Source organism: Pan troglodytes, chromosome 8 (genome assembly GCF_028858775.2).
Source record: "Pan troglodytes isolate AG18354 chromosome 8, NHGRI_mPanTro3-v2.0_pri, whole genome shotgun sequence".
NCBI lineage: Eukaryota > Metazoa > Chordata > Mammalia > Primates > Hominidae > Pan > Pan troglodytes.
The window spans coordinates 81,464,402-81,477,789 of record NC_072406.2 but is presented as its reverse complement, the minus strand read 5'-3'; the positions used below and the strand labels follow the sequence as shown (position 1 = coordinate 81,477,789).

Below are 13,388 nucleotides of genomic sequence, written 5' to 3'. Positions count from 1 at the left end.
TTCCTTCCTTCTTTCTTTCTTTCTCTTTCTTTTTCTTTTTCTTTCTTTCTTTCTTTCTTTCATTTCTTTCTCTTTCTCTCTGTTTTTTTTTTAAGAAGCAGGGTCTCATTCCGTTGCCCAGGCTGCAGTGCAGTGGTGCAGTCATAGCTCATTGTAACCTCAAACCTAGACTCGAGAGATACCCCCCACCTCAGCCTCCTGAGTGGCTGGGACTGCAGGTGTGCACCACCACATTCAACTAATTTAAAAAAATTTTTTGTACAGATGGGGGTCTTGATATGTTGCCCAAGCTGATCTTGAACTCCTGGCCTCAAGCAATCTTCCTGACTTGGCCTCCCAAAGTGCTGAGATTATAGGTGTGAGCCACCATACCCAGTCTATACTTTATCTGAAGAAAATTTCTTGAAAAGTTCTATTTTTTCAATCATGCCTCCCACAAGTAAGTATTTGATAGGAATGGCACAGTGCTAGGTTCACTAGAGCAATACAAGAATGTGTTTGACAAAGAGTTTACAATCTATCTGGCCAGATGTGAAACTCATACAGATAACTATGTGGCAAAACAGAAAGGCACAGGCAGTTCAGGTAAAGTGGGGAAGAGAGGAGAGAGAGAGGAAGTCCACTGGAGAAATGGTCAGGGACAGGCCAATTACACATAGTTCTGCAGGGTAGAATGGAGATCAGTGGGGTGTATGGGAGGAACCGAGCTCAGAAGTCAGGACTTCCAGTCAACTCCAGCCGTTCAAAAGCAAGAGCTGTAAGATCATGTGGGAAATGCTCAGTTACTGGAAGTATTCTGAAGACATCTGGATAATCTGTTAAGGATATTGCAGAAGATATTCCATATATTACCCCTGTTGGTAGGAAGTTTGGACTCGAGAAAAATGCTCAAGCTCCTTCTGACTCTGCATCCCTTATTCCATCAACAAAGCATGGTATTACCAAGTGAGCCTCCCAGAAGAAATATCAGCACCTCATGCAAAGTTTATTGGAAAATCAAAATTTTTTAATTAATTTACTGGATTTCCTATACCTAACAATCCTTAAAACAACTATCAACAGCTGCAACACAAACCACATGCAAAATGAAAAACAGATGCCCCAGACAGCACCCCACCACATGGCACACACTTAATAAGGAACAAAATCCTACAGGGTGCTGACATAACTCGCTTTAAGCATGCAATGATTCCTGCAGTGCTCCCTGGCAATCAACCTCTCTGCACCCTGGGGCTGGATACTTCAAAGTCTCTGTTCTCTTATCAGGTTTGAAGTCAACATGGCAAGTTAAGGACAAGTTAGATGAGATCCCCCTAGTTCATAACGTGAGTTCCTCTTGCTCTCCAATGTTCATCCACAAGTACAGGGTCCAATCCCCTATAAGAGATGGCTTAAGCATCCCAATGGGGAAACAGCCTGCCAGCCACATGGGCAGATTCTATATATTTCCAAGTCCAGCAGCCACAGGACTGAAAGCCATAGAGAATTGACAGCTCAAGCCTCAACTGAACAATGTGTTGAAAGGGGATCTCTCAGGACAGACACTTTGATTTCATAAGTTGGCCCATTTTGGCCCAAATATACCAAATAGAGATGTCATGTAATGTCACTGCAAATCCAGTACAAGATACTAAGAGTACCCGAGAACCTGGGGTTCTCTTTCAGCCATCCAGAAGGTGAGGTCAGCCAGGAGGGTGCCCATTGGTCTCTGACCAACTGATCTGCCAGAGGAAAAGCTGTTCAGTATCCAAGATGCATCAGGTCCAATCCCAGGGGTTCCTAGTTCTCCTTCTGTGCCTGCTGTAACCTCTTGGCCACAGCAGTGATCAGTGCTGCCCCTTTTCCACTGCCATCTTCTGACAGCATGAATGTCACATCACATCGAGGGGCTAGTTTCTTCACAGTTTCCTGCAATATTCTAGAAAAGCTATGAAAAAGAGAAAGAAACATCATCAGCCCTTCCATGTAGAATCAGAACATTTATAAATGATCATAATCTAATTTCTTTAGCTTCTTCCCTTTGGTTTGCTTTTCAAGGCTCTAAACAGCTTCTTCTTCTAATTTTTTTTTTTTTAGACATGGTCTCACCTGTTGCCCAGGGTGTAGACTGCAGTTGTGCAATCACAGCCCACTGCAGCCTCGAGTTCCCAGGCTCAAGCCCCCCAGCTCAGCCTCCCATGTAGCTGGGACCACAGGTATGCACTATCACGCCCAGCTAATATTTGTAATTTTTGTTCATTTTGTATTTTATTTATTTATGTTTGTGGAAATGGAGCCTCCCTGTGTTGCCCAGGCTGGTCTCAAACTCCTGGGCTCAAGTGATCCTCCCGTCTCTGCCATTACAGGCATGAGCCACTGCACTCAGCCAACTTACATTTCTTGAGCCCTGTGTGAAGCACTTTACATGTGCTAACTCATTTCAACCTCACACATTTAGCCCTATGTGGTAGGGATTATTAGTGCTGGCCTTTTGTGGATGAGGAACCTGGGGTTTAGAGAGGCCGGCTAACATTCCCACATCGTATTACCAGGTAGCAGAGGCACCAGGGCTCACACCTTGTCTGTCAGATTGAATAGGTGACTTGACCACACAGCACTCCTTTCCCATAAAAGGACGGGGATGCATCTTCCCATGCCGCAGTTGAGGAAGCTATGCCAAGTCCACACTTGGCCACCAGCACCTCCCCAGCCCCACCCGCCACGCCTCTCATGGGCACTCACTGAGGGTGCAGCTTGTACAGGGTGCCGTCCACACCCACAGTGATCCTCAGGTGCTCTAGCCCCTGGTCTTCTCTCCTTTTTTCCACTATAGCAGCCAGGCCAGCACCGCAGAGCTGGGCCGCCCGCCGGGACACAGCTCCGCACACCTCCTTCACCACAATGCTGTCCTCACATGTACTGTCCAGGCCCAGCTGCTGCAGAATCCTCCTGACCTGGAGAAGGGCCAACCGATCGCTGCAGGCAATAGAGCAGGGAGTCAGGACCTGCTTCCCAGGACCCCAGGATGTGCCCAGTGTGACCCACAGCCTCCCCATTCTTAGATGCCCTTACAGGAGGGAGGAGAAATTGACCCAGGCAATGGCTCGGCTGGAGCAGAAACCCTTAGAAGCCGAGACTCAAGAAGGTCCACCACCCCTGGAAGTTCCATCAACTTTAAAAAATAAAGTGTGAATACCTCTGGTGTTCAGCATGTTCATATCTGTGATCTCACTAGAAGCCATATGAGCTGCAGCAACCAACACACCAGGTACCCATTTTTCAGAAGAGGAGGCTGTGGCTCAGCCTGCTAGAGCTGTGCCCTCTCGTTAGAGAGCAGGGGCTCAAATTCAAGCCTTTTCACACCACCTCTCGCACTTTCCCACAAATCGTGCCAGCTCCCACACTCTGGCCCCCTTCAATTGGAGGCCAACTTTCCGTCTATTTAACTTTTTCTGATTCTCTGCACTTTCTTCCCTTTTTCTCATTTCTCTGCTCTTTGACGGTAACACTGTATCTTCAGTAGTAGCCAGCAGGGTATATTCAATGAGCAAGTGAATAAATGAATATACAAAATACAATCAGAACCTTAGAGAAGGGGAACCTGGTAGGACTGTAAACACATGCAGAGAAACACCCATCATAGGGGCAGGCTGGCTTCAAGTCTAGACCCTGGTCATCTCACAGTGAACTAATGGTACTTAAACGGAGCCCTGACTCCCACACCAAGCAATGTGAAGTTGTATCCTTGACTGTCTCAGGTAATACTTAGAGAAGAAGAGTGTTATCAAGAAAGACAATTGAGAAACAACCTATATGACCATACAGGGGATTCAGCAGGTAAATGGTGGTGCAGCCAAACAATAGAATTCTTCGTAGATCTTAAAGATGAGTTTGTGGCCAGCACAGTGGCTTACACCTGTAATCCCAGCACTTTAAGAGGCTGAGGCAGGAGAATCACTTTAAGCCAGGAATTTGAGACCAGCCTGGGCTACATAACAAGACCCCATCTCTAAAAGATTTTAAATTAGCCAGACATGATTGTGTATGCCTATAGTCCCTATTTGGAGGCTGAGGCATGAGGATTGCTTGAGCTCAGGAGTTTGAGGTTGCAGTGAGCCATGATCATACCACTGTACTCCAGCCTGGGTAATAGTGTAAGATCTTGTCTTAAAAAAAAAAAGATGAGTTTGCGTGAGAATATTTCATGCCATGGAAAATCTTCATGACATAGTGAAAAAATAGATTATAAAATACTATGCACTCTATGCTGCTGGCTTTTTGTTTTAATGTTTGCCCTTGCCCAGATTTAAAAAAGACACACACACACACACACACACACACACACACACACACACAGAAGGAAATCTATTCAGACATTGGGAGGATTACAGGTAATTCTCTTCTTTTTGAGGCGGAGTTTCACACTTGTTGCCCAGGTTGGAGTGCAATGATGTCGGCTCACCCACTTCCTGGGTTCAAGCGATTCTCCTGCCTCAGCCTCCCAAGTAGCTGGGATTATAGGCCCACCACCATGCCCAGTTAATATTTGTATTTTTAGTAGAGACAGAGTTTCACCATGTTGGCTACCTGACCTCAGGTGATCTGCCTGCCTTGGCCTCCCAAAGTCCTGGGATTACAGGCATGAGCCACCACACGTAGCTTAATTCTTATTTTTCTTCCTTTGTTTATTTGTATTTTTCAGATTCTCTAAAATGAATGAATAACATTTGTATAGTAAGAAAAAGAGGTTTTTAAACTGGTGTGTCTAAAGAGAAAGCCTGCAATTCCTTCCTGGGCCCAGCCTTTCACAGCTCACCCAGTTCAAGTACATTCCCTTCCTGATCCTCAGAGCAATCCTGGGGGTTAAGCAACAGGGCAATTATTTCTGTTATGAAGCAGGAAACTGAGGTTCAAAGAGGTGAAACAACCTGCCCCAGGTCACGCAGCATAAACTGGTTAAGTAGTGGAGATAAATCTTAAAACTCAAGCTCTAAGACTGTAAATTCAGGGCACTTCCCCCTAAGAACACTGTCCCATCCATTTGACAAACTGCTTTGAAATGGGCTGCAGTCAGCACAGCACCTACCAATTCCCACTGGCACTAGGTGGATATGATTTTTTTTTATTCCATGAAGCTTTTAAAAAACAAAACCTGGCCGGGTGCGGTGGCTCATGCCTGTAATCCTACCACTTTGGGAGTTCTAGGCAGATGGATGGCTTGAGCCCAGGAATTCAAGATCAACCTGGGCAACATGGTGAAACTCCATCTCTATAAAAAATACAAAAATTAGCTAGGTGTGGTGGTGTGTGCCTGTAGTCCCAGCTACTTGACAGGGAATGGGAGCAGGGGAGAGGAGCAGTGGTGGCAGCTGAGGTGGGAGGATCACTTGAACCCGGGAGGTTGAGGATGCACTGAGCTGTGATTGCACCACAGCACTCCAGCCCAGGCAACAGAGTGAGACCCTGTCTCAGAAAACAAAAACAAAACAACAACAGAAACCTGTAGAAATCAAAACATCCAAAACAGACACCTCTTGTGCAGCAGAAGCAAATCTTTCTGGGGGCATAAGAGTGTTACCACCTTGTGCTTGTCTAGGAACAACTATTCTTTTATTACGGGAAAAAAAAAAGCAAGGCAAGGATAAGTAAACTTGTCGGTCTATTGCTTATGAGGGAGAAGCTGTTTTACACAGCAAAACAGGATCCCTTTGGTCACCAAGCGTGATGATTTTTAACCCATCTGTTCAGATTGGATGGGTTGAAGACTAGACAGGAGAAGGATGCTGAACACTTGCTAATTTACACCCCAAAAATACATAATCGCTGCTGCTGTTACTGATTCCACCATCCTCTCCTTAAACAATAAGAACTCCCCTTAAACAGCCCATCTGATTTGCCTCATTAAGTAAACCACTTTCATGTATAATGTGTTTCTTTTTTCCCCGCTGAAAAGTGATTTTTCACTTGTGGGCATCTGACCATAAAGACCAAGAGAATTAAATGAATGAACACAAATGGAGAGAAAATCCAAACACAAAGCATCAGATAACATCCAGTGCTAGCACAAAAAGCAGTGAAACTGACACATTTGTACATAACTGATGGTGATGGAAATTGAAACTACTTTAAAAAAAAAAACACTGCGCCCATGGTGAAATACTCTTTTAACCAAATGTTTCTACTACTAAGGAAATGATTTACTGTATTCAAATGACTATGTGTACTAAAAGAAAAACTATGGTGTTACTCAGAATAACAGGAATTTATAAATTACAAACTAGACATCCTATATTAAAGGGAAAGTTTAGTAAATTATAGTACAGTAACATAGTATAATATGCAGCCATTCAAAATGATAATTACACCAAAGAGTTGATAGGGGAAAGTTCCTCTTTCTAGAAGTATTCCAGCTAATAACTGCAGGAATCATCACCATTTACGATGTCTAGTGAAATAATAGATCCAGGCAATATGCATCAATGACTGATAACATCCTAAAAGAAAGAGAGACAGACAGACAACTCAATGCCACCTAGAAAATATTCTTGTCCAGAATTCACTACTGAATCTAATTAAGCATCTGGGTCTAACTATGAGTTTTTGGGAAATACAAGAAGACAGAGGAAAATGCTAAATGCTGCAATCCACAAAATCTAGAATACAGGAAACTCATAGATAAGACAACAGTTTCTTCAACAAATACATTGCAAGGGAAAGTAAGAGAGGGAGAGGAAACCCATAGATTAAAAGAGATTCTTTAAGCATATCAACCAAATGCAGTTTATAAACTTTGTCTGGATACTGATGCAAACAAAAGAACTGTAAAAACCATTAATTTTTGGCAATTCAGGAAATAAGAACACTAACAGGATATTTTGTGAGATTGAGGTTTATCATTAGCTTTTTAAGTGTGATAATGGTACTGTAGTTATATTTTATTAAGAACCCTTATATTTCAGAAATACATTATGAAATATTTATAGATGAACTGATGTAAGATGTGGGGTTTGTTTCAAATTAGCCCAGCCTGAGGATGGGGACAGCAGGACTTTATAGATGAGCCCAGTTTGGCCATGAGTTTATTATTGTTGAAAGTGATCCTGAATCAGTTGGAAAGAGAAGAGCAGCCCCAGGAGGCAATCCCTTACCCAGCCAGGGCCTTTCCGTTTTTATTTTTAAACCTCAAATTGGCCAAACCCCAGCGTGGTGGCAGCATATGACAGTCAGAGCCTCACAATGAACTTGATCACAGGTCACCTTTCGATCTGGGACAGGAACTTGGTTTCAAAGATGCCCCTGGTCCGGAGACGCTCTGAAATCTGCCCTCGGAAGAGGAGACCCTGCTTGGTCAGGTCGATCAGGATCTGCCGCACAATCTCCCCCAAGTACATCCCACTGGTCATTTTCTCGTATCTGTTTGGAGAAGAAGGATAAGGTTGGGGCAGACATGCAATGCGGAAGACCACATGATGTGAGAAGGCCAGGCTTTGGAGCTACGCGTGGAGCAAGATCCAGATCCTAGCTCTGCCACATACTAGCTGCTTGATGTGAGCAAGCACTGCAAGCTATCATCTACAAAACAGGGAGAAGAGCAGCGCCCCTACAAGACTGTTAGGAGGCAAGCATCTGGGTACAGTGGGCACTAAGCAAAATTTAGTCCCTGGTCTTGGCCCCAAAGCCAATTCTCCTTGGCTTTGTGTTACAAATCTGTTCCACTCTGCAAATTCTGCTCTGTGAGTTAACACACTGAAACTGTCTGCATGCACCAGGGGTGCTCAAAAGCATTAATTCCCTTCCTCCTTTCTACCAGACCGCGAGCTCCATGAGGGTCAAGAGAGCAAGAGAGAAAAGGGGCCTTGTACTGACCAGGCACTCTGCACAGGGTGTGTAATGGTGACACACATCATCATTAACAACAGTGACACAGAGCCAGACTGCCACTGCTTGCAGAGTCAAATGGGAAGCATTTATGTGCTGGGCTTGGGTTCTCTTAACTACTCAAGACCTCATCAGCCTAAGGAAATTAACACCAGAACAAAAAATGGTGATTTCAAGGCAAGTTCAAAGGTGCTGCCCCCTTAAAACCTCAATCCAAAAATGTGAGCCTTCAGTGGCTACAGACACAAAGCTAACTAGAATGAACTGCCCCTTGGGAAGAGGCATGACACTCAGGTGCCCCAACTTGGGATTCAAAGGGAAGGTCCCTTCTTTTTGGAGCAATCCCTGCTTCAGCTGGGCTTACTACAACTCACCTGCCTTCCAGTTACAAGATTGGTGCCAAAGAGGAAAGAAACCACCAGGGCCAGTCTTGGTCTTGTCTGAGCCTCTTCCTAGACAACATTCTCAGTTCAACAGCTCCCAAGGTGTCCATGGCCTAAGCATCCCCTCACATTTCCCATCTGCTCAAGCTCTCAACTTGGATAGCACCCATAACAATAAATCTATGTTTCCCATTATTTTCTATATTAAGACACTGAGCTTAGTTTTGATAAAGACCATATGGCCTGCAAAACCTAAAACATTTACTATCTGTTCTTTTACAGAATACGTGTGCCAACTCCTCTTCTAGTGGATGGGCCTGGGTTAATAATCAAATTTTAGCATGTGATATGCTTTGGATTTATGCCCCCACCAAAATCTCATGTTGAATTACAATCCCCAGTATTGGAGGAGGGGCCTGCTGGGAGGTGACTGGATCATGGGGGTGGATTTCCCCCTGTTGTTCTGGTGATAGTGAGTGGGTTCTCACAAGATCTGGTTATTTTAATAGTGTGTAACGCCTCCCCTTCACTCTTTCCTCCTCCTTCTCCAGCCATGTAAGACGTGCCTGCTTCCCCTTCACCTTCTGCCATTATGGTAAGTTTCCTGAGGCCTCCCAGCCATGCTTCCTGCACAGCCTGTGGAACTGTGAGCCAATTAAACCTCTTTTCTTCATAAATTACCCAGTCTCAGGTAGTTCTTTACAGCAACGGGAGAATGGACTAATATCACATGCCAGCTCTAGCTCTGCTACCCCTTTCTCTCGTAATATCATAATGCAAGTGAAATCTACTCTAATTTATTTTTTAGGCCATTCATTATTTTCAGTATTTTTCATGTGGTTAGTCATTGGAATACACCTCACAAGTGATTGTGACCCGTGGTGGGACATGACATCATGGTCAAGAACCAGCACTCTCATCCGTCACAGGTGGCCACTTCCCCACTCCCAGAAAAGGTCACCAACATAGTAGCCAGCTCTTGAAGGCCTGAAGATGTTGGCCTCTGAAAGAGGCTTATTAAAAGCCCATCTCAAGAAGGCTCACTGAGTCACCATGCCCTTGGCGAATGAACATGCTGGCAGCCTCTGCCTCACTTCCAGAACCACCACTAGACCTTATAGGGCCTTATGGTAATTAGAAAAAGGGACTTTTCCCTTTTACCTGTTGCAAACTTGTCATAATATTTTTATTTTGTTCCAATAGGATATTTCACTGACATTCGACAGCTGTAATAAGCACACAAAGCTATGCTGTCTATGATACCCCCTTAGGTCTGGTAGTGTTGCTCACTACACAACCCACATAAATGCACACATCCACCCTCTTCACCTCTGCTTGCCAGGATTCAAGGACCCCTCATCCACCTCCGTGTCGTATTGGGTCCGGATGTCATCTATGCAGCCATTGTCTCCAAATCCTCCCCACTCTGTATTGATGCACATCTTCCCTTCACCCCCCTCCACCATCTCGATGTTCCTCATGTCCTCCATGTAGCACATGTTGCTGCCTGTTCCTAGAAGGAATTGTGAAGGAACTTTAGTCTTCAAAGACATCACCAGGTTTTAGAAAGGCAGCAGAGTGCAGCAAATAAGAATTTAAGCTTGGAGTCAGATACGACTGGATGCGATTCCAGCTTTACAGTCATAGCTGGCTAACCTTGGGCAAGCATCTCATCTTTCAGAGGCTCAGTTTCTTCATTTCTGAGGAGGAAATAATACCTGCCTATGGGTTTGTTATGAAGTGATATCTTTAAGTTTCCTTCACATGGTAAGCATTCAATAAACGGTACCTGCCGACTTCATCATCATCATCATCATTATCATTGTTAAGCCATAGGCACACAAAGCTTCCAAGCAGTCGTAAAATTAGCAGTCAGAGCTGGAAGGGACCATGAGGAATCATCTAGTCTTGGACAAGCAAATGCTTGGCATCTGTGAGCCACCCTCTTCTTCCTTGCCCATGACTTGGCCTCAGAACTATTCTCAGCCCAGCAGTCCGGGCAAGTATTTTAGTCAATCAACAGGTCTTACCTCTCTGCCCTCCTAGATCTAGCCTAATCCCTCCCACAGATTAAGAAACTCAAGTCAGACAGAATAAGCCACCTGCCCAAGCTCACAAAGTGGGTAAGAGTTAGAGTGAGAGGAAACCTCTTACCTGGCATGGGAAGTAACTCAGTACATCCCCATCTCCTTGTTCCACCTGCTGCTTATATCCAGAAAGCCCAGATGATCAAATGGAACAACTTTTCTAGGTTCTATCATTACTTAGCCTGTGCCTATCACCTGGAATGCCTTTTGTCCCCATCTCCACCTGTTCCAGTCCTACCCATTCTACCCCTCTTAGAGAGAACATCCCCCTAGAATCTACCCTTGGCCTTAATCACTGACAGACTTCTCCCAAAGACCCCTAAAATGCCTGTATCAGGCCACTCATTTCCCCTCTTCTAAGTTTCTTTCCAGCTCCTCTCCTTCCTGTGCACCCTGAGAACCAGAAGAATTCAGAGAACAGAAGAGGCACACATTGGAGCCAGAGTGAAAATTTATAATAGCTCCCTCAGCCCCAGGCCAAGATGATCCAACTGTAGTCTCCTTCCCCCTCCCCCCACCATGACAATTGGCCCCAAGGTCCTAATTTAAAAATCTCTTCTTCCTGTGTCATTATCCTTCCTCAATAGAAAGGATGACCTTGGCTTAGGACTCTTAATGCAGAAAGAACTTGGTGACCTGGAATCCCAATTGTAACTTCATCTCTGCCTTGGGCAGAGCCTCTGTATAATGGAACAATGCCCGCCCTCTCACTATGTTAAAAGGAAACCATCAATGGATACAGTGGGATTAGGCCAATGGGCCATGCCTGACCACTTACCTGCAATCAGGCCAATCTCACAATTAGGATCTTCATAGCCACAGGTCATCATGGTCCCCACTGTATCATTCACGACTGCAACAATGTCCAGGTCAAACTCCTAAAAACAAAAACAAAAACAAAAAAACCCCAGCTTTACTATGAGTTGAATGTGCATGCCAAACAGGTTTAGGAGGGGCATGCTATCCCAAGGCAGGCAGAGGCCAGAGTCATAGGAACTGGGCAGAGGATGACAGAGCAGAGGGGCCTGGGGAAGGCAGCAAGAGCAGGCATGAGCCTCAACACCACATCCTACGTTTCTCCTCTTGATGGCTTCCCTGAGCATGTCCACCACGTCCTCCCCTTCACAGTCAGTGGCCTTGAAACCTTTGGTCCACCCTATGAGTGTTCCCTGAAAGAAAGGAGGGGAAATTCATTTGAGCAATAGTTTGCTAGGGCCACTGCACAACCTCAACATCCAACAGATGCAAGGCACTATAGCTGGCTGCTTGTCAAGTACGTGTGCTTTTGACTATGCCTCCACCTCCACAACCCTAACCCTGGGCACAGCAGCATCACAGAGCACAACACTCAGACAAGGTCTACCACTGAGTGGAATCATTGCAGCAAATCATACTCCTCAAGGGTCAAATCATGTTCCCTGGCCATGATTACGCGGAATAAAGGCCTAGGATCATAGTGATCCTACTTCTTTTTCTTTCTTTCTTTCTTTTTTTTTTTGAGATAGAGTTTCACTCTTGTCTCCCAGCCTGGAGTGCAGTGGCGTGATTTCGGCTCACTACAACCTCCACCTCCCGGGTTCAAGCAATTCTCCTGCCTCAGCCTCCCGAGTAGCTGGGATTACAGGCGTGTGCCACCACGCCCAGCTAACTTTTGTATTTTTTAGTAGAGATGGGGTTTCACCAAGTTGGCCAGGCTGGTCTCAAACCTCTGGCCTCAGGTGATCTGCCTGACTTGGCCTCCAAAAGTGCTGGAATTACAGGCATGAGTCACCGCATCTGGCCATGATCCTACTTCTAACTTAGTCAAGGACAGATTATGATGTGATCAAAGGCAAAGCTACCAAATGTTTATCAAAGCATGTTTCACAGTGAAAAACTAGAGGTATCCTAAAACTCCAACAGTATGGATTTATCATCCTGTACCTCGATATGGGACATGATATACACCCATAAAGAATTACACTGTAAGAGAACATTTGATGTGAGAGAAAGATGTTTTCCACACACTGTTAAGTGAAAGCACGTCAAACAAATACAGATAGTGAATTATTCTATTTTTATTTTTAAAATTACACTCATACACACATATACACTCGCACTTGGAGAAAGGACTGGAATAATATATACACCAAAAGGGTTAACAGTGGCTCTCTCTGGGTGCAAAATTATGCATCACTTTTCCTCTCTCCTTTTTGTCTATATTTTCTAATTTTTCTGAAATTAAAATTAACATATATGATTTTTATAATACTGAGAAAGTAGGTTTTTTTTTTTTTTTTTGACACAGATTCTTACTCTGTTGCCTAGGCTGGAGTGTAATGGCGTGATCTCAACTCACCGCAACCTCTGCCTCCCAGGTTGAAGTGATTCTCGTGCCTCAGCCTCCTGAGTAGCTGGGACTACAAGCACACACCACCACGCCCGGCTAATTTTTGTATTTTTAGTAGAGACGAGGTTTCATCATGTTGGCCAGGCTGGTCTCGAACTCCTGACCTCAAGTGATCCACCCTCCTCGGCCTCCCAAATTGCTGAGATTACAGGGGTGAGCCGATGCGCCCAGCCCAAAAGCAGTATTTTTAATTCTCAAAAGGAAGCCCAAAGTTACATTGTTAGCCTGAGGCAGGAGTTAGTCTAGCCTCGCACTCCATCATCTAGAAAGCCAGGGGGGTGAAGGCAGGCAGAGCTAGGGTGTCTAGGCCAGGAGAAGCTCTGGGACAGGAAAGGCAGTGAGAAAATCTGATGGCAGTGCGGTCAGCCCCGTGGCTGGATGCCACCTCACCCTGAGGCCGTTAGCCCACAAGCCCCAGTCTCCCTCCTTCCCTCCATAGTTCTTGGGAAACTGGACCCCTGACTGGCTCCTTTCCTGGTTGGTATGTGTAGAACATTAGAGAGACACTCCCAACTGGGAAACCTCTCTTACTGATTGCAATTACACAAAACTAATCTATTTTTTGATGTCTCTCTTTTTTCTCCCCAACCATGGGTATCTTTACTTTTAGCTGCCCACGGGTCTCCCCTCCTTCTTCACTGTGTCTTCACGACACCTTCAGAGCTGCTGGGA

The 13,388-nt window shown here is 45.0% G+C and overlaps 1 protein-coding gene across 2 annotated transcripts in view; it reads right to left on the bottom strand.

Moving 5' to 3' along the window:
- Window positions 1–966: 966 nt before the first annotated feature.
- Window positions 967–13,388, bottom strand: part of HKDC1 (hexokinase domain containing 1) — a 46,867-nt gene continuing 34,445 nt past the window's right edge. For both annotated transcript variants that reach the window (XM_016918464.4, XM_016918465.4), the window contains 6 exons: window positions 11,401–11,496; window positions 11,106–11,205; window positions 9,570–9,753; window positions 7,237–7,392; window positions 2,722–2,955; window positions 967–1,927 (listed from right to left, as the gene is read on the bottom strand). In XM_016918464.4, the coding sequence (XP_016773953.4) occupies window positions 1,780–1,927; window positions 2,722–2,955; window positions 7,237–7,392; window positions 9,570–9,753; window positions 11,106–11,205; window positions 11,401–11,496 (918 nt within the window). In that variant the 3' untranslated portion in view covers window positions 967–1,779. The remainder of the gene's footprint in view (window positions 1,928–2,721; window positions 2,956–7,236; window positions 7,393–9,569; window positions 9,754–11,105; window positions 11,206–11,400; window positions 11,497–13,388) is intronic.